Genomic DNA, 26,052 nt, shown 5'->3' on the forward strand with positions numbered 1-26,052 from the left:
GCAAATGTAGAATCCATAATTCTGTAAATATTTTGAATTATTACAAAAAGTATGTTTTCTTACAAATTCTACATGATGTCATTAAAAGCCACAGAAAAATGTTGATAGAATCTAGGTGGTAGGTTCATGGGAATTCACTGTAAAATCTTTTGACTCTGCTGTATGTTTGACATTTTCTACAATAAGATGTTAGAAAAATAACACTGAATTCAGCAAGCTATCTAGGCCCACAAAGTAAGATCATCTGTTTCTAAGTATATTTGTTATCCATTACTAGATCACAAATTACCCCAAAACTTAGCAGCTTAAAGCAGCAAACATTTATTATTTCAAAATTTTGGAGGATTGGTAATCAAGAATCAGTTTACCTGGGTAGTTATGGTTCAGAGTTTCTCGTGAGATTTCAGTCAGGCTGGTGGCTGGGGCTGCAAGTTATCTGAAGGCCTGACTGTGGAGGATGCACTTCCAAGGTTACTCATGTGGTTGTTGGCAAGATACAGTCCCTCACAGGTTACTGGAGGGAGTTCTAAGGGTTTTTTTTGCCAGGTTGGCCTCTCCATAGGACTGCCCGAGTGTTCTACTGACGCAAAAGCTGACTTACCTCAGAGCAAGTGAGGGAAAGTGTACCCAAGAAGGAAGCCACAGTATTGGACTTTTCAGTGAAAATAAGTGTATACCAAGATTCTGGGAGGATGGCAGCAGTAGCTATGATGGCATAGTTTTTAAATCTTCCCAAATTCCCACACAAAAACAGAATAATTAAATAACCTCAAACCCTTGAAAATATTCGCAAAAAAAACTCTGTGACAAAGTATTCTGTAAACTTTAAAAGCTGATGAGGACAAACCACCAAGAGCTACCGGGATCCATGTAAGAAAAAACAGAAACAATGGGACATGTGACAGACCTAAAAAGAAACCCATAAAATAGCTAATAGTTATTCATTAGAAAGTAAGGGCCAATTTGAGAACAAAGACTGAAACTGGGGCGCCTGGGTAGCTCAGTCGTTAAGCGTCTGCCTTCGTCTCAGGGCATGATCCCAGCGTTCTGGGATCAAGCCCCACATCGGGCTCCTCCACTGGGAGCCTGCTTCCTCCTCTCCCACTCCCCCTGCTTGTGTTCCCTCTCTCGCTGGCTGTCTCTATCTCTGTCGAATAAATAAATAAAATCTTTAAAACAACAACAACAACAAAGACTGAAACTGAGAGGGTTTTGTTCACTCCAATAGCAAAAGAGTGTAAGGTACCCACAATGTGAAGGTTTATTTTGGCTAGAACAGCCTAGACCCTATATTCCAGAAAAGAATCAACCATGGCTCCCTTTCTGGATAGGGTCCCACACTGAAGAGAAACTGTTAGAAATGGAGTCAAAACTGAGTAGGACGCAGACAACAAAAAAGAAGAAAAAGAAGCTCAAGATAGAAGTGCAGCAGAAAAAGAGAGCCAGGAAATCTCAGAGAGAAAATCACAGTCGTTTTAACATGATACAGAAACAAGAAAAGTGGGAGCTCTGTGAAGCTAAAAGAAAAACAATTGAATCAAGCCTCCTACCAAAATTTTAGGAAAACTACTTTCACGTAAATATGGGCAACAAAAAAAGCATGCCACTCAAATCCCATACGAGTTTATTATAAGGAAAAAGAGAATAAAAACCAGAATAACATCCCAGCGAGATCATGCCAAAGAGACATACTCAAAAACAGACCAACACTCAAATGTACCATTGCGTAACAAGCTAGAAGTCATTTAAAATATTATACAAGAGGGGCACTGGACGGCTCAGTTGGCTAAGTGACCAACTCTTGATTTTGGCTCATGATCTCAGAGTCATGGGTTTGAGCCCTGTGTTAGGCTCCCTGCGCTCAGCACTGAGTCTGCTTCAGATTCTCTCCCTCTGCCTCTCTCCCTGCTCACTCTTTCTCTCTCTCTAAAATAAATAAATTAAATCTTAAAAAAATATATTTTACAAGGGGTGCCTGAATGGCCCAGTTGGTAGAGCGTCCAACTCTTGATCTCAGGATCTTGAGTTCAAGCCCCACATTGGGCATGGAGCCTACTTAAAAAATATATTATACAAGATAAAGAACGTAATAAGAATTAGAAATATTCAGAAATGAGGTGACAAAACCTGAAAGAGAATTAGAAATCCAATTTAATAAACCATTTTAAAAATAAAGACTAAACTGGAAGCAACACATAAGCAAATAAACACAAGTGTACATCAAGAAAAAGAGAAGAAAAGGAGGAACATTCTTTAAATTAAAAAAAGACATGTGAAAGGAAAGTAAAAGGATTTGAAAGAAAGTGGCAAATGGAAGGACAAGCAAAGAAAATCCAACACAAGGAAAATAGAAGCATTTAAAGAATAAAAACAAAGCAAGGGAAAAGAATACTAAAAATATAATTTAAGAAATCATTCCTGAAATTTAAAAAACAAGCTTAAAACTACATATTAAAAAGGCATGCTATAGGGGCACCTGGCTAGCTCAGTCAGGGGACTGAGTGACTCTTGATCTTGGGGTGCTGATTTTGAGCCCACATTGAGGGTAGAGATTACCAAAAATCTTTTTTTTTAAATTATTTATCTTTAAAGAAAAATAAAAAAATACTTTGGGCGTCCAGGCAAGAAGACTTTGTGACATAAAATTAGAAATAATGTTAGGGGTGTCTGGTGGCTCAGTCAGATGAGTGTCCGACTCCTGATTTCAGCTCAGGTCATGATCTCAGGGTTGTGAACTGGGGCCCCACCTTGAGCTCCACACTGAGCATGGAGACTGGTTAAGATTCTCTCTCTCCCTCTCCCTCTGCCCCTCTTCACCCCTTGCTTGAGCATGCACGCATGTGTTCTCTTTCTCTCTCTCTTTTTTTAAAGATATTATTTATTTGAGAGAGAGACTAAGAGAGAAAGAGCACGAGCCATGGGGAGGGCAGAGTGAGAGGGAGAAGCAGGCTCCCCACTGAGCAGGGAGCCCAACTCAGGCCTCAATCCCAGGACCCTGGGATCATGACCTGAGCTAAAGGCAGATACTTAACCAATTGAGCCACCGAGGTACCCCTCTTTCTCTCTCTTAAAAAAAAGAAAAGAAAAAGAAAAAAAGAAGGTTGGATTAGTATACTTAGACTTTAATAGAAACATGTTGTTCCAGAAAAAAAAGGAGTAACATATTTAAGATACTAGAAGAAGGAAAATGCAAATCAAGGATTTTATATCCAGGAAAACTGACCTGTAAATATAAAGCATAGATAAATTTTTTTACATCATGCAAGAACTCAGGGAAGGTTGCTTCCATGAGCCCCTGCTAATGAATCTACTAGAAGAAGATCTTCAGACAATCAAAATGACTAGAAAGTCATTGACATAAGAGCTGGTAGTAAACATTAATTACATGGCTTTTTATAGAACTAAGACTAAATGAAGGCGAAGAGTTAGATAATAGTATGTAATAGCTACATGATCTGGCAACGTAGATCTAATACAACTATTAAACAGAATGGGGAGATTGGGAAGTCCGTGCAAAAACTATTCTTTGATTTTAGTAATCATAATTTGGTGGTGGTAGTGGTACTAGTATCAATATTATAGGGGCGCCTGGGTGGCTCAGTCGTTAAGCATCTGCCTTTGGCTCAGGGCGTGGTCCCAGAGTCCTGGGATCGAGCCCCACATCAGGCTCCTCCGCTGGAAGCCTGCTTCTTCCTCTCCCACTCTCCCTGCTTGTGTTCCCTCTCTCGCTGGCTGTCTCTCTCTCTCTATCAAATAAAAATCTTAAATATATATATATTATAAAACTTGTGCAAACTTGTGTAAAGTTGATAAAGAAATGAGTTGTTACAGGATAGTCTAATTCTAACATCCCCCCATGTCCTTAGGAACCAGAATTCTTTATGTGGAAGAGATACAGAGGTAATACAATTATCAGGATGGTGCTTACTTTTGGAGAAAAGTTAAGGACTGTAATTGAGTTGGGGCATGTGGGGGATCCTCTGAAGTGTCTGCCAAGTTCTTTTGCATGACCTGGGTGGTTGCTATAAGAGTGTTCACCTTATCTTCCTAAGCTATAAAAATGAATACCTCCTAAGGGCGCCTGGCTGGCTCAGTTGGAAGAGCATGCAACTATTGATCTCAGGGTTGTACGTTTGAGCCCCACATTGGGTATAGAGATTACTTAAAAATAAAATCTTTTTTAAAAAAGATTTATTTATCTATTTGAGAGAGTAGCGGGGGAGGGAGGGGCAGAGGGAGAGGAAGAGAGAAACCCAAGCAGATTCTGTGTGGATCACAGAGCCCAATAGGCTCAATCTCATGACCCTGAGACCACGACCTGAGCCAAAACCAAAAGTCAGACAACCAACTGTGCCACCCAGTCTCCCCTAAAAATAAACTCTTTTTAAAAAATGCATATCTCCAGGGCACCTGGTCGCTCAGTCAGTCAAGCATCTGCCTTTGGCTCAGGTCATGATCCCAGAGTCCTAGGATCAAACCCTGCATCAGGCTCCCTGCTCAGTGGAGCGTCTGCTTCTCCTTCTCCCTCTGCCCCTCCCCGCAACTCGTGTTTTCTCTCTCTCAAGTAAATAAATAAAATCTCTTTTAAAAATGCTTATGTTCTAAAGCAATTATACATCTAAAATATTGGTTAAAGAGGGGCACCTGGATGGTAAAATCAGTCTGATTCTTGATCTCAGCCCAGGTCTTGATCTCAGGGTCTTAAGTTTAAGCCCCCAGTTGGGCTTCATGCTGGGCATGAAGACTATTTAAAAATAAACAAACAAATAAAAAAAAATAATAAAACAAAACATTGGTTAAAGAAATGTTTAAAATAATTTGTGGTTAATAATGTGCTTTGAAAAACACTTTGGCAGTTCCTCAAAAAGTTAAACATATAGTTACTATATGATGCAGCAATTCCACTCCATACCCAAGAGAAATGAAAACTGTCCTCATAAAAAGTTGTACACAAATGTCCATAGTAGCATTATTCATAATAAACAAAATGTAAAACCAACCCAAACATCCATCAACTGATGAATGGATAAATAAAATGTGGTACAGAGCACCTGGCTGGCTCAGTCGGCAGAGCATGTGACTCTTGATCTTGGGGTGGTGAGTTTGAGCCCCACATTGGGCCTAGACCTTACTTTAATAAATAAATACATACATAAATAAATGGTATATCTACATGATACAAATATACATGACCTTGGAAATATTACGCTAAATGAACGAAGCCAGTTGCAAAATACCACAATGTGTATGATTACATTTATATGAAATATTCAGACTGGTGATTGCTTATGTCGGAGAAAAGGTACAAGAGAGAAATGAGGAGTGACAATTAATGGGTATGGTGCTTCCTTTAGGGGAGAATAGAATTAGGTTGTTAATGGTTGCACAACCCTGAGAATATGCTCAAAAGTGAATTGTATACTTTCAGTGAGTGAATTATATATTATGTCAATTATATCTCAGTATACAATTATGTATACTTTCAGTGAGTGAATTATATATTATGTCAATTATATCTCAATTGTGGTGGATATATTCACAGTAAGTGTTCATCAAACCATAAGTGAGTTATCTTCTGGTTTCGTGATACTATTCTTTTTTTTTTTTTAAGACTTTATTTATTTGTTTGACACAGAGACAGCCAATGAGAGAGACAGCCAGTGAGAGAGAGACAAGCAGGGGGAGTGGGAGAGGAAGAAGCAGGCTCCCAGCAGAGGAGCCTGATGTGGGGCTCGATCCCAGAACACCGGGATCACGCCCTGAGCCAAAGGCAGACACTTAACAACTGAGCCACCCAGGCGCCCCTCATGATACTATTCTAATTTTCTTCCTCTTTGTCTGCTCCCTCTTGGTATCTGTGCATTTCTTTCTCCCTACCCTCCTTTTTGAATGTGATTCTCATTTCCTTTCTCTTTTATTCTCTACTCAAACGCTGGAAAACATGGTACATGTCTATAACATCAAAGGCTATTTACATGGTGATATCTTCCAAATCTTTTTTAGCTCAGATCTTTTTCTTGCTCCTTATCCCCGTATATGCAACTGCCCATTAAACATATCCATTTCAAAATTCCAAATGGATCCTAAATGGCAAACATGTAAAATTCAACTTACCATTGAGTCACCATTCCTTAATCTGCCCTCTCAATGCACTGTCTGTAATGGCCAACTTTCAAACAGATGTCCAAGTAAGAAACCTGGGAATCAACCAAGAATTCTCCCCCTCCTTTACCACCCATATTCAATTGGTCATTTGGTCATTTGGTTCATTCTCCTATTCATTCTTAAATATGAATGTATTTAAGAATCCCTATAAAAATTCAAGCATTCACCATCTCCCACCTGAAACAATGCAAGAGTTTTTATATGATTCCCCCTTATACTATTTTTGACCCTTTCCAATCCATCCTCCAATTTAAACCAAGATGATCTAAAGTCTACTTTTCTTATCATCTTGGTTTCTTGTTCATAATTCTTCAATGGTTTTCTATGGTCTACAGGACCATAAAACCTAAATTCGACAAGGCATATCCTCAATTCCCCCTTCCTTTGGCAGGGCACTTAAGATTTCTTTTGGGAATTACCTTTTCCCTAGTGTTGGCAATGTTGGTAGGACAATAAATCAAGGTGGCCTAGATGGGTGGGTGCATGACATAAAGTCAATTATATTCTCTCTCAGGATTTTGAATCCCGAGTCAAATTATGCAGGGAAGGGGAAAAAATGCATTGGCACTCATTCCCTCAAACAGTTGAGTGGTTTCTGCTGCCCAGAGTTGTACAGCTGTCCTTGATCTTATTTCCAGCCCTGGTTCTCCAGCTTTCCCGTCAATTCTGTAGCCACTAATCTTTCCAATAAATTCTCTTTTCATTCATATTAGCCAAGTCAGTTTTTTTGCTTATGACCAAAAAACCTTAACAGACACGGACCCTGTTTCTCAGCCTTACCTCTCACCATCATACCCTATATGCTTTCCCCTTTCACAATAGTGAACTCCTTGTAGCTCTCTTAACCAAAAGCACCCTTCCCTACCTCTTAAGAAGCCTGTTGACACACATCTCAATTCCAGGGTAATTGCTATCTCCTCTCCAAGGCTATTCTGTCTCCCCTACTCCCACCCCCCCATCGCCCATGCACTGGTACACCTTGAACATAACTTTTATTTCAATTATAATATTTTGTACATGTCTCCCGCTACACTTTGTTCCTTGAGACTAGGGGCTGTGTCTTTTTTCTTTTTTCAGACTGATTTATTTATTTGAGAGAGAGATTGAAGGGGAGAGAGAGTATGAGCACAGGGAGGGGCAGAGGAACAAGCATACTCCCCACTGAGCGCAGAGCCCCAATGCTGGGCTCTATCCCAGGACCCCGAGATCACAACCCCCTTAACCGGCTGAACCACCCAGGCGCCCCAGGACTGTGTCTTTTTATCTCTGATTCCCCAAACCAGCCCAGTGCCTAGCTCCAAAAAGGGTGTCCAAAACGTTCTCTAATGAATGCAAAAAAGCAGCCTGCTATGTTGGATACCGCACTAAAGCCGCTTCACAGCCACGGCGTGGTGTTCAATATTTTAGAGGCAAGTATAAGTATGAGCTACTCATACATGTAATCTTTTCATTCATATTTTACTTCTTTTATGGACCTATACCTTCTCAGAAAGGACTGAGGAAGTTTCCTCGCCTCTGTCAAAAGTTTGCTATGTTAATGGCTTCTTAAAAAGCAAACTATGGATGGCATCCGTACAAGTTACACAATAACTAGTAGAGCTTTTTCCCTGATCTCCCTCATTCCTGGAACTTCCCGCCTTGGCTCTTCCTGAGGAATGTTTTCATTAGAATTTGTTTCCATTACAAAGCTTTTATTTAAAACATTCAGGGTTTAGCCATCAGGTGGCTTTCAAGTTATAAACAATAAGCACTCTGGGGAATGTGAGAACTCCAGAATGTGGAAGTTATCTCCTCCAAATCAGAGAGGCTACTGTTGCAACGGGGAGAAATGAGCCATGTCTGCCTGTTCTTGGCCCTTCTGGTTTACATCGCAATTAAGTGCATTTCATTAACGGTTCCATATCTATCTGTTCACACTGCAGTTCATTGGGGATAAAAGAGGAAGGGAAATTAAAATATTAAGAGGATGCATCTGGGGAAAAGGGCTGAGGCTGGGGAAGGATGGGGCAGGGGATACCCATTTTCACTCTCAGCCCTTCTGTACTATTTTATAACTATGTGCATATATTACTATTTCTTCTTAAATTTTGTTTGAGTTTTATCTGATTACATTAGCAACATAACATTGGCTTCTGTTCATTGGCATCGTTTAACAGAATGTTGTAATCCTAATGATTCTCTTCCCTCTACCCACTAGACCAGTGGCTTCTAAATGTTTTTTAAAATAAATTCTTGAGGCACAGCTTATGTACAATAATACTAATGCATGTACAGCTCCATGGGTTTCAACAAATGCATACGCTGGTGTAACAACCACCACAATCAAGATATATAACATTCATATACCTGAAAAAATACCTTATGTCTCTTTGCAATCAGTCCTCAACTCCACCCTCTAGTCCCAGGCAACCACTGATCTGCTTTCTGTTACCTTGGATTAGTTTTGTTTTTACTGGAGTTTCATATAATGGAATCGTGTAGTATGTACTCTTTCGCATCTGGCTTCTTTTGCTCAGCAACAGTTTTTGAGAGTTGTCCAGGTTGTGTGAGTTGTAGTTTGTCCCTTTTCATTGCTAAGCATTAGTCCATTGTATGGATATATCACTATTTTTTTATCCAGTTGCCTGTTGTTGGAATTTTGGACCCCAGGTTAGGGCTAAGAATAAGGCTATCCGGGTGCCTGGGTGGCGCCGTAGGTCAAGTCTCTGACCCTTGGTTTTATCTCAAGTTGTGATCTCAGGGTTGTGAGATGGAGCCCCGAGTCCGGCTCCGGCTCTGTGCTCATCACAGAGTCTGCTTGAGATTCTCTCTCCCTCTCCTTCTGCCTCTCCTGCTTGGGCTCTCTAAAATCAATTGATCGATCGATCTATCTTTTTAAAAAATCAACTTAATTGATGCATAAATACGTAGGAGCTGAATTTCCAGGTTGTTTGGTAAGTGAATATTGAACATTTAAGAAACAGCCAGAACTTTTTCCAAAGTGTTTGTACCATTTTACGTTCCCACCAGCAGTGTACGGGAGCTCGAGTTGCTCCACATCCTCACCTATATTTGGTGGTGGTAGTTTTTTGTTTTGGTTTGGTTTTTATTTTTAGCCACTGCAGTGAGTGTGTGGTGGTATCTTGTGAGCTTAATTTGTATTCTCTGATAATGAATGATAACAAATAATACAGTGCTTACTGGCCATTCTTATTATCTTCTTTTGTGATATTTCTGTTCAAATCTTTTGTCCATTTTTAAATTAGATTGGCTTATTGAATTATAAGATTTCTATATATATACTAAAGGCAAATTCTATGTCAGAATATAAGTATGGCAAATATTTTCTCCCAGTTTGTGGCTTGCTTTTTCATTTTCTTTGAAGAATCTTTCAAAGAGCAGAACATTTAGATGTGATATGATATCCAACTCATAGGGGTTTTTTTTCCTTTATAGTTTGTGCATTTTGTATCCTAAGAAATTATTGCCTATTTCAGTGTCATGAGGATTCTGTTTCCTCTGACATTTTTGATAATTTTATCTTTTTTTAAAGTTTATTCGTTTTTAAGTAATCTCTACACCCAACATGAGGCTTAAGCTCATGACCCTGAGATCAAGAGTCACATGCTCTCCCAACTGAGCCAGCCAGGCACCCCATATAATTTTACCTTTTACGTTTAGGTCTATGATTCATTTTGAGTTAAATTTTTGGATGGTATGAGATAAGGATTGGCTTCCTTTTTTTATAGGGATGCCTAGTTGTTTTGGCAGACTTTTGTTCAAAAGACAGTTCTTGGGGCACCTGGGTGGCTCAGTTGGTTAAGTGTCTGCTTTCAGCTCAGGTCGTGATCCAAGGGTCCTGGAATTAAGCCCCGCGTCAGGCTCCCTGCTCAGCTGTGGGGAGTCTGCCTCTCCCTCTCCCTCTGCTCCTCCCCTGCCTGTACTCTCCAGCATGTGCCCTCTCTCTTTCTCATGAATGAAAAGTCATTAAAAAAAATACAATTTTACTTTTAAAATTTCTAATCTATATGCTTTTTTTTTTCTTGCCTGATTTCACTAGTTAGTAACTATAGTATATGTCAAAGTAGTGAGACCATATATTCTTTCTTTCTTCTAAATCATATGAGGAAAACATTCAGGCTTTCAACATGGCAAGTGAGCTGTTAGTAATAGGGTTTTTCCCCCCTAATTTTAAAAAAGTGGTAAAATACATATAAAATTTACCATCGTGTTCATTGCACATGTTCAGAGGACTGGTGTTAAGTACATTCATATCATTGTGGAACCATGACTACCATTAATCTCTAAAATTCTTTTCATCTTGCAAAACTGAAACTATAGCCATTAAACAGTAGCTCCCTATCCCTTCCTCTCCCCGGTCCCCAGCAACCACCATCTATTCTCTCATTCTACTCTAGGTAGCACGATTTGTTTGTTGTGACTGGCTTATTGCACTTAACATAACATCCTCAAGTTTCATCCATGTTTTACCATATGTTAGAATTTCCTTTCTTTTCAAAGCTAAATCTTATTCCATTGTAAGTATGTATCACATTTGGCTTATCCATTCATCTGTCAATGGATATTTGGGTTGTCTCCATGTTTTAGCCATTGTGAATAATACTGCTATGAACATGGGGCACAAATATCTCTTCAAAACCTTGTTTTTAATTCTTTTGGGTATATATGCAGAAGTAGAGTTGAAGGATGATTTGGTAATTCTATTGTTAACCTTTTGAGTAAACATGGTACTGTTTTCCACAGCAACTATACCATTGTTCATTCCCACCAATAGTGCACAAGGGCTCCAATTCCCGTATATCCTCACCAATACATGCTATTTTTTATTTATTATTTATTATGATTTTTAAAAGTAAACTCGAACTCACAACCCTGAGATCCAGTTGCATACCCTACCAACTGAGTCAGCCAGGTGCCCCTATTTTCTGCTTTTTGATAGTAGCCATTCTAATGGGAATGAGGCGGTATCTCATTGTAGTTTTGATTTGCATTTCCCAATAATTAGCAATATTGATCATCTTTTCATGTACTTACGGGACATCTATATATTTTCTTTGGAGAAGTGTCTCTTCAAGCCTATTGCCCATTTTGAGTCAGGTTGTTGTTTTGTTGTTGAATTTTAGGAATTCTCTATATATTCTGGATATGAATCCCTTATTAATATATGATTTATAACTATATTCTCCCATTTTGTGGGTTGCCTTTTTACTCTTTTAATAGTGTCTTTTGATGCACAAATTTTTAAAATTATCACAAAGCCCAATTTGTCTATTTTTTTCTTTTGGTGCCCAGACCTACATTGATTTGTTTTTTTTAAGACCTTTGGTTTTTTTAAAGCACCTTATTAGGTAATGGAGTACTCTCCTAATCCTAGTTTGTTTAAAGTTTTTCTTCTTACCATGAATTGATATATAATTTTCCAAAATATTTTTTAGTAGCTATTGAGATGTTAATGTGGTCTTTCTCCTTTATTCTGTTAAAATCATGGATTGTATTTTCATGTTAAACTACACTTGTGTTCCTGGAATAAACTTCACCTGGCCATGACGTATTTCCTTTTTATATATTTCTAGATTCTATTTGCTAATATTTTGTTAAGGACTTTTGCATCTCTGTGAGGAATACTGGAATATAGTTTTCTTTCCTAGCAATATTATTGTCTACTTTTGCTATCAGAGTAATACCATATTTATGGCCTCATAAAATGAGTTGAGAGGTGACGGCTCCTTTTTTACTTCCTGTAAGAATTACTATCATTGCTTCCTTAGAAATTCACCATAGAGCTATCTAGGTATGAAGTTTGCTCTAGGGAAAGTTTCAAATTATGAATACAATTTATTGAATTGATTTAGGGCTATTCAGGTTTTTTTTTTTTTTTTAAGATTTTATTTATTTATGTGACAGAGAGACAGCCAGCGAGAGAGGGAACACAAGCAGGGGGAGTGGGAGAGGAAGAAGCAGGCTCCCAGCAGAGGAGCCGGATGTGGGACTCGATCCCGGAACGCCGGGATCACGCCCTGAGCCGAAGGCAGCCGCTTTAATGACTGCACTACCCAGGCGCCCCAGGTTTATTATTTCTTCTTTTTTTATTTTTAAAAAAGATTTTATTTATTTATTTGACAGAGAGAAAGAGAGAGCGCATGCGTGCGCACAAGCAGGGAGAACAGGGAGCCAGAGGCAGGGCTTGATCCCAGGACCCTGAGATCATGACCTGAGCTGAAGGCAGACGCTTAACAGACTGAGCCATCCAGGTGCCCCTAGGTATTCTATTTCCTCTTAAATTAGTTTTGGTGATTTGTGTTTTTCAGTGAATTTGTCCATTTCACCCAAGTTGTTCAATTTGTGGGCACAGAATTGTTCATAGTAGTCCCTTGTTATCCTTTTAATATATGCATTATCTGTATTAATAATCTCTTTTTCATTACTGATATTGGTAATTCATGTTTTTGGTTTTTGTCTTGCTCAGTATAAAGGTTTAGCAATTTTTTAAAAAGATTTATTTATGGGGCACCTGGGTGGCTCAGTTGGTTAAGTATCTGCCTTCGGCTCAAGTCATGATCCCAGAGTCCTTGGATCAAGCCCCGCATCTGGCTTCCTGCTCAGCAGGGAGCCTGCTTCTCCCTCTCCCTCTGCCTGCCACCCCCACCCCCTGCTTGTGCTCTCTCTCTGTGTCAAATAAATAAATAAATCTTTATTAAAGATTTTATTTATTTATTTGAGAGGGGGAGAGGAAGAGAAACTCAAGCAGACTCCTCCTGACTGCGGAGCCCCATGCAGGGCTCGATCTCAAAACCCTGAGATCAGAATGTGAGCCAAAATCAAGACTCAGGTGCTCAACCAACTGAGCCACCCAGGCAGCCCAAAGGTTTAGCAATTTTTAAAGATTTCATTTATTTGAAAGAGAGAGAGAGCACACAAGTTAGAGAGAGAGTGAGAGGAAAAGTGAGAGAGAGAACACAAGTGGGGAGGGGGGAGGGGGAGGGGGCAAAGGGAGAGGGAGAAGCAGGCTTCCCCCTGAGCAGGGAGCCTGATTTGGGGCTCAATCCCAGGACCCTGGGAGCATGCCCTGAGCCAAGGAAGATGCTTAACTGACTGAACCACCCAGGCACCCAAGGTTTAGCAATTTTATTGATCTTTTCAGCCTGATCCAATCAGGTTTCAGTTTTATTGCTTTTCTCTGTCCACTTTTTTATTTTATTGATTTCTACTCTAATCATTATTCATTTTATCCTCTACTTACCCCAACTTTACTATTTTTTTTCTAGCTTAAGATAGAAGCTATGATCATTGACTTTAGATCTTTGTTTTATTGTGTAAGTGTTTAAAGATATAAATTTCCTTCTATGCTTAACTTTAGCTGTTTTTTTGTTTTTTTTTTACTGCAAACAACAGTAAAAGTACACATACCCCAGGCATACAACCGAGAAAAAAAGTTTCACAAAACAATATTTTCCCTTAATATGTGCAATGCACTCTGATATTTTCTATTCCATCCCATTGTTTAAGAAAATGCTGCTCATGACTGACTAAACTGAAGCACAGTATAGATTCTTTTTTGCGATGACTTAAGATCAGATTGTTATTTTAAGATCAGATTGCTGATTATGCCTTGATTACAATTTGACAGCTCTTCCTGTTTGAGTAGGTGTATTAAATTGTAGAGTCACAGGCTCAAATCCTGAGTATGTGGAATAGAATGTATCAAACTTTATCTTAGGGTGAACCTACCAATTTAGCTAAGATTCTTGTTTTACATAACAGTAAACATCACTTTCTATGATACCCTAAAGGGAGCTCTGAGACATTTCAAAGATACATTTTGTCATGAATATAGAGACCTTGGTTTTATTTTAGGATTCCTAGGATTTAATATTTTACCTATAATATTGTCCTTACTTAGAGATCAGGGACATTTATTGGGTTTCAAATGTCCCCAGTATTTACGTTCTCATTAATCTTCATAATACCCAATGCAGGTAAGTTACAAAATATGACAGGAATCCTTTCACATGTATAAATGAAGAAGTTAGAATTTTGAAAGTCAAAAGTATGCCATGCTTCTCAAGAAAAAAATCTAATGCTCTCAATGGTACATCATTACTACAAAAATTGGAGGTGGCAATATACTTGGTTAACACTTTTGGAAAGTAACTTAGTGAGAGCTTTAAAAAATTTTTGTAATTACAAAAACAAGAAAACCTCTATGACCTGCTGTTTCTGTTTCTGCAATTTCACTCTAACAGAATGATCCAAAACATGAAAAAGCTTTGAGATAGCTTTGAAAAAGCATGAAATGAGGAAATGGAAACAAGCTGAATGTACCCCAATATAGTTAAACAAACCATACAGCATTCGCTTAGAAATATTGGGCAGTCATTGAGGTTTTGGCTCAGGTCATGATCTCAGGGTTCTGGGGTCGAGCCCCACATTGGGCTCTGCCCTCAGTGGAGAGTCTGCTGGAGATTCTCTCTCCCTTTCCTTCTGCCCCTTCCCCTGCTCGTGCTCTCTCTCTCTCTCTACAGTAAATAAATAAATCTTTAAAAAACATATTATGCAGTCATTAAAAATCTTCACAAAGGTTGTACAACAGGATAGGAAAACCTTCATAAGAATATATTCATATATGTATGATTACAATGATATGGGGGAACTACACATAAACACTGGAATTAACAAAACTGTTACCTGCTTTTTCTGTTGAGTTAGAGGAATTAGAGTAAATTTTTTATTTTCCAGTATTTTCTAAATTCCATTTAATAGTATACAAATATTAAAATTAAATACCTACTAAAAGAGTAGTTAGGATAATGAAATGAAAAAATACATGATATAAAAGGCACAGTAAGTGTATTTATATTATGATATGACTGCTTCAAGTGGGGGGGGGCGGAGAGGGAGAGAGGAGATAAGAGGGAGGGAGGGAAGGGGGGGAGGGAGAGAGAGAGAGAGAGAGAGAGAGACACTGAGAATGAAAGAAGATTGAAAGAAAAATGCCAAAATACTAGGAAGGGTTATATAATATGGGATGGTAGTTGTTTTTTTTTTCTATTCTCTAAATTTCCTCTAAGGTATTTATTTGTGTTACTATTTTAATAAATGTCTTTATGATGAGTATACTTCGCTAATCACCCTGAGGCCCCCTACTTCGCCCCAGGCCTCATCTCTGCTTGCTACTGGGACTTGCCTTGTGTCAAAACAATGAAAGGTCTATAGGGCATTAAAATTCAATTGTGTCCTTTTAGGATTTATCAAGCCCACAGCTTGATTGGACGCAAAGCTGCTGCAGTGAATTTTCATCATAACGTAGAAAGAACATTGAATGGACCAAAAACCAACCATGGTTCTATTCTCTGCATTTTTGTCCAAGGAAGTCATTTAACTCTGTTTCCTAGTTCCCGAAGTAAAAGGGTCAGGTTACTTGTAAGAAGTTCTAGTTGTAGGTCATATATATAAAGGTGATACCAGAAAAGTCACACGTGAGTAGAAGAGATGCATGAAATTAGTGTAGACTGAAACAAGACCCCAAGAGTTTGGGAAACCAAGTAGTGCGGTTTATTAACTCTCAACTAGAAAAACACCAAGTAAAGAACTCAGTGATAGACTGGGACAAGAACAGGATTTCCCAAAATTCTGGGCAATATTTAGACAAGAAGTCTGAGTAAAGGCACAGAACACTAGCAACAGGGCTTGAACAATGCAGGGATTTTTTTTACTCTAGCTAAAACAGAACTTCATGGTGGGAGCTGGGCGCACACATGGGGTTTAGGTTGGCACTTCAGGCTATAATGAGGTTATGGAGAAGAGTGTAGTTCTCGGGTATGAATGTTTCATTGAGAAAATACTGTGATGAAACCCAAAAGGCTCATTTAGTTCTGGGAGTCAAAGTACCTCTCAACTAGCACGGTCCAAAAGAACCTTCTTAAACAATGGAAATGTTCTTCACCTGTGACATTCAATACTCTATAGCCTCTGGGCACATGGGACTATTGAGTACTAGAAATATGACAAGTGCAAATAAGGAACTGAATTTCTAATTTTAATTAATTTAATTTTAAATTTAAATAGCCACACATATGACTATGCCACCACATAGGGCAGCACAGCAAAGGCCTAACATAGTCCATGAGTTCAAGACCTGAGCTGACATCAAGAGTCAGCTGCTTAACTGAGTGAGCCACCCAGTCACCCCAGTTCTTCTCAAATATAGCCAAACATACCTAGTGAAACAAGAATTCTTTTTTTTTTTTAATATGAAGAATATTTTGTTTTTCTTTGTAGCCTTTATGTGTATATGTTGTGTGTGGTAATTTAATGGTTCTATAGGAAGTTAACTCAGTTCTAGGAATTTTACAAGAATTCATGCTCTTTCCAGAGTAAACCTAGATTAACCACATTCTGGGCTCAACCTGAAGATGTATTCACCCAAGATGAACCAGAAACCACCCTGGCCCCAACTGACCTTTTATTTATTATTTATTTATTTATTTATTTATTTTTAAAACAAGTTTTGTTTTGTTTTTTTTTTTTAGATTTTTATTTATTTATTTGACAGAGACAGGCAGCGAGAGAGGGAACACAAGCGGGGGAGTGGGAGAGGAAGAAGCAGGCTCCTAGGGGAGGAGCCTAATGTGGGGCTTGATCCCAGAACGCTGGGATCACGCCCTGAGCCGAAGGCAGACGCTTAATGACTGCGCCACCCAGGTGCCCCCCAAGTGACCTTTTAAACTAAGGACAAAGTGAGACAACCACAACTGCAGGGATGAGCTGACTGTTCTTGGACCTGCCTTCATCTTTAGTTTAGACTAGATCTGCATTCTGAAGTTTGGAAGGGCACGGCTATTTTTTCAGTGGCACTCAGAATTGGCGAGTGCAGACAAGGTTGTTCCTAATTGTAGGTTGTCCCAAAATTTCCCATAAGCACAATAAATAATACAGTCCTGTATGAGAGTCAACTTACAGATTTTTAGACTGGACTCTAGACCCAGAAATCCAGACATATTCCAACTTATTCCTACTGTGACCCAATGAAGAGAAGAGATAATCCAATGGCACAACAGGTTTATTGGTCATTATACACAAAAGAATGCGAGCAACTTGCAAGTATTCAATATAAAAAGGGCTCAGTACAAGCTGACTTCCTTTCACCCTAAGAAAGTATATCAAACTGGGTCACCTGGCTGGCTCAGTCAGTAGAGAATGCGACTCTTGATCTCAGGGTCGTAACTTCAAGCCCCACACTGGGAGTGGAGCCTACATAAAAATTTTTTTTTAATTTTATTTTTTATTTATTTTTTTAAATTTTAAACAAAAAAGGAAAGTATACCAACTCCAGGAAAATAGAGTGGAATCAAACTTTAATTTACATAACAGACGTACTCAAAAGAAGTCTTTTCTTTGTTACAAAAATGGACAAAACCTCCTAAAAGTAAATGGAATTAAAAGAAATGAAAACTGGGATACTGATTCCTGTAATAACATTAACTAGTTGTTTGTCTATGACATAAGACAGACAAAACATAAAAATTCAGAACTAAAGTCAGTATTTTTTTTCAGCTTTTTTGAAGTATAATTGACAAATTAGAGTATTTTTAAAAAGAAAAAAGTACCGGTAAAGTTATCAGGCACCAATTTTTTTGACTTATTGATACAACTTTTACCAACCCCCTTCAAACCAAAAAACACAACAAAAGTTTAAAAGTAGGGGTGCCTGGCTGGCTCAGTTGGTAGAGCATGCAACTCTTGAACTTGGTATTGTGAGTTTGAGCCCACTTTGGGCATAGAGCTTACATTAACCAAAAAAAAAAAAAAAAAAAAAAAGTTCAAAAGTATAGATTCTTCCAGATACTAAGCCCAAGATTTTTTCCTTCCTCAAATCCTCTAAACCCAAATTATGAGAAATCATTCACTCTGACCACTGGGAACATTTCTGCACAGTGACATAATCAAAACATTTACTTCTTCCATTATTTAACGTATTCCTTCCCTCCTAATCAAATTCTAGGCATGTAGGAGTAAGCAAGAGGCTATAATTTTTCGCTGAAGCCTTCCTTCCTTTGTGATTGAGGCAAAACTAAATTTACAACATGACAAACTTAAGCACTGACGAAGGCCCTATTGGTAGAGGAAATGAGCCACCTTCACCATCTCAAGAATAAACTGCACATCTCTAAGATAAATTTGGAGAAGTATTTATCCAAGAATCAGTTTTCTCCAAGGCTGGACAAGGAGGAAGTGTGGGCAGCACAGCTTTTCTAAAAGGATGAAAGGTGTCACTTGGAGACACTCCGGTTTCCGGAGGAAGGGAAGGAGACACTGAAACATCTCGTTTTGTGCATTTTAGATTTTCCTTGTTTTCCACCGTCAGTAATTGTTCTATCTCCTCTTTCAAAGATAAACTTGTCTGAAACTCCTGTTTGGGTATCTTACCATATTCTTCTTGAATTATTATCCTCTGGTCCTCTAGCCTCTGTGACTCAGGGCAAATGAGCTTGTTGATACAACCCTCACTGGTTTCTTCCTTCACGGGAGGTAGACGTTGAGGTTCTGCGGGAGTCTGTTCAATTTTAGATTCCTCCTTCAGCAAATTTACGTCCTGATGAGATGTGAAACTTGCAGTTTCATCTAGCATAGAGTTTTTACAAAGTAAGGAAACCCCTACTTGCCCCTCTTTCCCTGCTGTCTCTGTCACTGATTTCTTTGGATGGACCACTGTCCTTATTAGGAGTCCCCGTGCATTCACCCTATATTCTTTTGCAGCTCTCTCTCTGCGCTGCTTCTGGAAGTCCTTGAGTTGAAGCAGTTCTTCTGGAAGCTCCATACATGTAGGCTAAGAAAAGAACAGGAAAATAAGTCTGCTGTAACTAAACTTCTGAATATGGTCCTTAAAACCGCTTCTACACTTCCCAGTATCTGGCAAGTGAGGATCACTTCAAACGTGTTCTTACGGCTCCCTCTAGCGTATTCAACTACGGTAGTACTATTTTTGATTAAGTTAAATATTTTGAATCCGCAGTTTATGCGTGTGTGTTGTGCACTGTGTGTTATGCATGTGTGTGTGCATGTGTAAAGATTAACAATGAAAAGTAAGCGTCCCTTCCAACCTGTTCCCAGTTGCCTTAGCGAGTGCATCTTCTAGAAAGCAGTTTTTTTTTTTTTTTAAAGATTTTATGTATTTATTCGACAGAGATAGAGACAGCCAGTGAGAGAGGGATCACAAGCAGGGGGAGTGGGAGAGGAAGAAGCAGGCTCATAGCGGAGGAGCCTGATGTGGGGCTTGATCCCATAATGCCGGGATCACGCCCTGAGCCGAAGGCAGACGCCTAACCGCTGTGCCACCCAGGCGCCCCTAGAAAGCAGTTTCTTGCATAGCCTCCCATGTTTGTGTATATAGATCCGTTACTAAGAGTTTATCTTTTCGTTGCTTTGCGTTTTTCAATTTTAGTTTTCCCCCAACCTTTTGTTTTGAAAACTCTAAAATTTATTTTACGCAAATGGTATCATAGTATTATATATTTTTCTGCATCTTGATTTTTTAAACTAAAAAATTTGTCTTGGAGATTTTTCCCTATTAGCATTTTTAAGGGCTGTATGGATATGCCATAATTTATTTAACTAAACCCATATGGATGGATATTTGGTTGTTTCCAGTATTCTGTCATTACATAAATGCTACAGTAAAGTTTATATTAAGAAAATGTCCTCTTTGTTATATAAGGCAAATAATTTTTCCCAGGTTGCTTGCCTTTTGACTTTCATCGCAGTATTTTCTTTTTTTTTTTTTTTAAAGATTTTATTTATTTATTGGACAGAGAGAGACACAGTGAGAGAGGGAACACCAGCACGTGGAGTGGGAGAGGGGGAAGCAGGCTCCCCGCTGAGCAGGGAGCCTGATGTGGGGCTCAATTTCAGGACCCTGGGATCATGACCTGAGCCAAAGGTAGACGCTTAACGACTGAGCCACCCAGGCGCCCCTCATCACAGTATTTTCACCACAGAAAAACTTTAAAGTCAAATATATTAAGGGGGGGTGATCAGAAGGGGGAATGAAACATGAGAGACTATGGACTATGAGAAACAAACTGAGGGCTTCAGAGGGAGGGGGGTGGGGGAATGGGATAGACCGGTGATGGGTAGTAAGGAGGGCACATATTGCATGGTGCACTGGGTGTTATACACAACTAATGAATCATCGAGCCTTACATCGGAAACCGGGGATGTACTGTATGGTGACTACCATAATATAATAAAAAATCATTATTAAAATAAAAAAAAAATAAAGTCAAATATATTAATCTCCTATGAGGTCAGAGTATTTTTGCATTGCATAGAAAGGCATTCCCTCACACACCTGAATAGCAAAAAAGCAAATGATAATCCAATTTAAAAATGAGCAAAGGACCTGAATAGACATTTTTCCAAAGAAGACATTAAAATGGCCAATAGGTATATGAAGAGGTATTTGACATCACTAATCATCAGGGAAATGCAAACCCCAAACACAGGAGTTATCCCTTCACACCTGTTAGGATGGCTATTGTCAAAAAGATGGCAAAAATGTGGAGAAAAGGAAACCCTTATTCATGGTCGGTGGGAATAGAAACTGGTACAGTTACTACGAAAAATAGTATGGAAGTTCCTAAGAAAATTAGAAATAGAACTACTATGCAGTCCAGCAATTCCACATCTAGGTATATATACAAAGGAAATAAAATCACTATCTTTAAGAAATATCTGCATTCCCTTTACACTGTAGCATTACTCACAATAGCCAACATATAGAAACAACCTGTTTACATCAATGGATGAATGGATTAAAAAAAGATGTAAGATACACACACACACACACACACACACACACACACACACACACACACTGGACTATTATTTAGCCTTAAAAAAAGAAAATCCTGCCATTTGTGACATGGATGTACTAAAAGGGCATTATGCTAAGTGAAATAAACCAGACAGAGAAAGACAAATACTGTATGGTATCACTTATATGTGGAATCTTTAAAAAAAAAAAAAAAAAGCTGATTTCATAGGAACAGTACAGAAGGGAGGTTGCCAGCAGCTGGGGGGAAGGGAAAAGAGGGAGATGTAGGTCAAAGGGTACAAACTTTCAATTACAAGAAAAATAAACTGTAAAAAAATAAATTCTGAGGATCTAATGTATTGCATGTTTACTATAATAATTTGGTTTGTATACTTGAAAGTTGCTAAGAGCAGATCTTTAGCATTTTCACCACAGAGTTAATTATGTGAGATGATGGACACATTAATTATCTTAGTCTTGATAATCATTCCACGATGTATATGTCTATCAAATCATCACAACGTACACTAACTATATACAATTATTTTTGTCAATTATTCTTCAATGAATTTGGGGGGGGGAGAAAAGCATTCCTTACTGTGAAACAATTTTGTTTTTACTAATAATTTTATAATCCCATTGTTTACATAAATACTTGATCTGAGGAATTTATTTTGGTAATCTCGCTCTGACTCTCCTCCCATCCAATGGTTAGTCAATTACCTAAAGCCATTTATTGATTATTTTTTTCTCATTAACTGGAAATTCTACCTTTATCCCAACGATACTGGGAAATATTTTCTTTTAAAGATTTTATTTATTTATTTCAGAGAGAGAGAGCAGGTGAGAGCACAGCGGGGTGGGGGGGTACGGCAGGCAGAGGGAGAGGAAGAAGCAGACTCCCTGGTGAGCAGGAAACCCAATGCTCCATCCCAGGACCCTGGGATCATGACCTGAGCTGAAGGCAGATGCTTAACTGATTGAGGCACTCAGGCGCCCCCATACTGGCAGATATATATTGGATCTATTGCTGGGTTCTCTACTATGTTCCACTGAACCGCCTACACATGTACCAGTCACAAACTGTTGGGTTTTTTTTAACTAATCTCTGCATCCAACATGGGCCTCAAACTTACAACCCCAAGATCAAGAGATTCATGCTCTACCAACTGAGCCATCCAGGTGCCCCACAAATGATTTTTATTTGATGTAGACTTATATGACTTAATATCTGACAGGACTATTCTTCTTTATATGTATTTATCTTTATAAACACTATAATCACAGTTTGCCAAAATAATGCTGGTGTTAGTATTTTTCTTGGAATAGAGGTGAATTCAAAAGTTAATTTAGGAGTAATGGATAGCTAAAAATGCTTAGTGTTCCCATTCACTTAAGTCTGCTTTTATGCCATTCAGTAATATTTTAATGTTTTCTTTATATTTCACATTTCTTGTAAGATTTATTTCTAGGAAATCTATCATTTTGTTACAATTAAAAATGGATGTTGTCTCCCATTGTATTTTCTTGCTGTGTATATGGATGCAAGAAAACTATCAATTTTCATGTTATATTTGTACACATTTTACCAAATTGTTCTTTTGTTTGTAGTAATCTTCTTCCATTGATTTTCTACAGTTTTCAGTTGTATCATAGGCAAGTCAGAATTCTGATTCCTCCTATTCATTTTTTATAGTTTGTCTTTTTTTTTCTTCAAATTTCATGGGCTAATACCTTCAAAAAATGTTAAAGTGGTGGTGGTAGTCACAATTTTTGTATTTTCTTAATACTAATGGGAATGCTTTTAGTGTTCCCAAACATTAGGTAGACTTCTTGCTTGATGTATGTTCTATCATTACTCCAACCTTAATCAGTAAATGTATATAGGATATACATACATGCAAACATCTTGCTCCCAAACTCCATCTCCACACTGCTTCTAGAGAATCCAAACTGCTTCACTTGATATACGTTTTATCATTATTCCAACTTTAATCAGTAATGTATATAGGATATTATCACATTTTCTCAGCATTAAACAGTGAGAGCAAAATACAAAAAGCTATAAAACTCCTTGGTTTCACAATGATAAAGACATTTAAATTCTCCGATTGAACAAAGTATGCAAGGATTTTTATGTTGCTATTTTTTTTTAACAGTCAGAGCAAAATACAGAAAGGTTACATTTTTTTTCAGCATATATGAGATAATCATAAGACTTTCTTTGTTCTAGGAAAATGGAGAATTTCCTAACTGTACCAGGCTTGCAAGTAGAAATCAGCAACACATAAAAAGAGAAGTATAATATATCTAAGTAGGAATCATATAAAAAATGCTATTTTTTTAATTTAGGATTTTGCTTTAGTATTCCTAAGTAAGAACGAACGGCTAACAGCGGCAATAGCAGCAGACTGCAACCTTGTTTGTTTTTTTCAAGTGATTTTACCTTTAAGCAATCTCTACACCCAACATGGGGCTCAAACTCATGACCCTAAGATCAAGAGTCACACGCTCCACTGACTGAGTCAGCCAGGTGCCCCCAGACGGCAACCTTTTTATGTAAAGGGCCAAACAGTAACTATTTTAGCCACAAATGGTCTCTGTTGCATTTATTTTTTTTTTAAACAATCCTTTAAAACCATAAAAAGCATTCTTACCTTGTGAGCTGTACAAAAGCAGGCTGTGGGCCAGATGTGGCCTTCGGGCAATAGTTTGCCAGCTCCGGGTCTATAGTTCTGTTATGTTGTGCTGGCTTCTTACAAATTAGTAATGAAATCTTAAATTTATCCATTCTTTGACAGAATATAACTTTATACTGCGCAAAAGTACTCAAGAAGACGAATGAAACTCAAGCTATAGCCCCTTCAAATATTTATTACCAAGTCAGCCTTGTGATTTGCTGTAGCTGTGAAGAAGGGGCATCACTGTGCCCTCCATGAGGAATGGCGCAGGAATGGAAGTCCTAAACACACAGTCACAGACAGCCGCACCTACCTCTATGCCTCCCAGGCGATCTGCAGACCCTTCTCGGTAGGTGTTTAGGTACCCGTCCACAAGGGTGGTTAGATCAGACATCATCTCATCCAGGAGCACCAAACGAAGGGGTAGTAGGTAGGTAGCTTCCAGGGCCAAAATTTTCAGTAAGGAGGGTGAAAGAGGTCGTGTGAACCACACTTCTGGATTTTCCTAGAAATACCAAAACAATTTTCTCTGAATAATAAGGAAAACTTTAAAGGTAACTGTTTATCTAAGGATTGCTTAACTTGAAACACTATTGCCGTCATTTTCTCCAACGATAGTATATTTCTGAAAATACACACACACACCCCTTATGTATGTATACAGTAAATGTGTCTATGTGAGAGGGAAAAGATGGGGTGACAGGGAGGAAGGGAGGGAAAGGGAGAGAGAAAGATCAATCCATTGATCAATCGATCAGGGCTTCTCATTCAAAACTGAAGACAGTAGACTTGATTATAGGACCAAAACTGTAACCAATATGGTCATGACCTAAGTGTGCAGGTGAGGCTATTAGGAGCTAAGGAAAATTTATCTTACTTTGGGAGAAATAATTGGGATGGTTTTTGTTCTACCACCTTAATCAACATTCCCAACAAAAACCTCCCCTGGAGGACTGTAACTTTATTTCAGAGTACTTTCTGATAACCAACAAATCTGAATCCTGGCTTTTATCCACTTGAAATCACAAACTTCCCACTTGAAACAGCTAAAATTTTGGCAATGCTCATATGCTTACGAAGCAGCTGTCATTTGTCTATATAATATGCTTATGATCCCGCTCTCAAAACCCTGGGAAAAATTAATGTCATATGGGACATGCTTTAATACTCACCTGAATTAATTTTTGTCTTTCTTCCAGAAAGGAGAGATATTTAGGGGCTACCTTAAGATGTCTGATTAAACTCTCCTGTAAAGAACTGATGCAGTTTGGAAGAAAGCCACCTGTTTCCATGGAAAATTGAAGGACATCTGCTACCTGTGGCATACAAAACAAAACAAAACAGAAGCCTGTCTATAGAATATATACAAAGCTATCTCATGGCAGAAATAGCAGAAATATATTTAGAAAAATGTATTTAAATACCATTTTCCCCAAGGACCCACATGATAGAAAATGCCATTCGGAAAAATTGTTCAGTCAACTAATTCTGAAAAATTAGGAAAGAAAAAAAAAAAGGATCACCCAACTCTAATGTATCCTTGGCTAGTTTCTTTTCCATCCCTTTTGTTTGCCTGCCTTATGGTTATCTATTACTCCTTGGTGCCTTAGGCAATGGGGAAAGGAAGATAAATTTCAAGAATTATTTGTATTACTTATCAGAAACTCTGGCAAAGTTTAGGTAAGGAGAGCTAATACAATTAAGAATTGGAGGGGCACCAGGCTGGCCGAGTTGGTACAACATGCAACTCGATCTCAGGGTTGTGAGTTTGAGTCCATTGGGTGAAGAGATGACTTAAAAATAGTAAAATCTTGGGATGCCTGGGTGGCTCAGTTGGTTAAGTGTCTGCCTTTGGCTCAGGTCATGATCTCAGGGTCCTGGGATTGAGCCCTGTGTCAGGCTCCCTGATCAGTGGGGAGTCTGCTTCTCCATCTCCCTCTGTCCCTCGCCCTTGCTTGTGTACATGCTGTCTCTCTCTCTCAAATTAATATTTTTTAAAAATCTTTGAAAAAATTAAGAATTGGACTAATTCTTTATCTGTGTGTGGTAGGCTAAATAATGGCCCCCAGAGATGTCCACATCCTAATCCCTGGAACCCGTAAGTGTTATTTTATACGGCAAAACGGACTTTGCAGGAGTGATTAAGTTAAGGCTCTTGAGATAGGAAGATTTTCTTGAATTATCTGGGTAGGTCCTAAATGTAATAAGAGGGAGGCGAAGGGAGATTTGGCTACAGTCACTGGAAGCGATGGGGTGATGGAAGCAGAGACTGCAGCGTACGTTTTTGTTTTTGTATTTTAACAAACAAAGGAACGAACTGTTTATTTGAAAACAATCAGAATCAACTGATCATCTTTTCTAAAACTTAGAGAGGTTTTTTTTAAAGGGATTCTT

General features: G+C 38.5%; 1 protein-coding gene across 2 annotated transcripts in view; it reads right to left on the minus strand.

Annotated features, from left to right (window-relative positions):
- Positions 1–16,718: 16,718 nt before the first annotated feature.
- The window catches only part of EXD1 (exonuclease 3'-5' domain containing 1), a 30,270-nt gene continuing 20,936 nt past the window's right edge, over positions 16,719–26,052 (minus strand). For both annotated transcript variants that reach the window (XM_045771025.2, XM_045771033.2), the window contains 3 exons: positions 24,831–24,974; positions 23,972–24,163; positions 16,719–18,991 (listed from right to left, as the gene is read on the minus strand). In XM_045771025.2, coding sequence (XP_045626981.2) covers positions 18,332–18,991; positions 23,972–24,163; positions 24,831–24,974 — 996 coding nt within the window. In that variant the 3' untranslated portion in view covers positions 16,719–18,331. The remainder of the gene's footprint in view (positions 18,992–23,971; positions 24,164–24,830; positions 24,975–26,052) is intronic.

This window comes from Ursus americanus, chromosome 36 (assembly GCF_024610735.1).
Source record: "Ursus americanus isolate L20-20 chromosome 36, mUrsAme1.1.p, whole genome shotgun sequence".
Taxonomy (NCBI): domain Eukaryota; kingdom Metazoa; phylum Chordata; class Mammalia; order Carnivora; family Ursidae; genus Ursus; species Ursus americanus.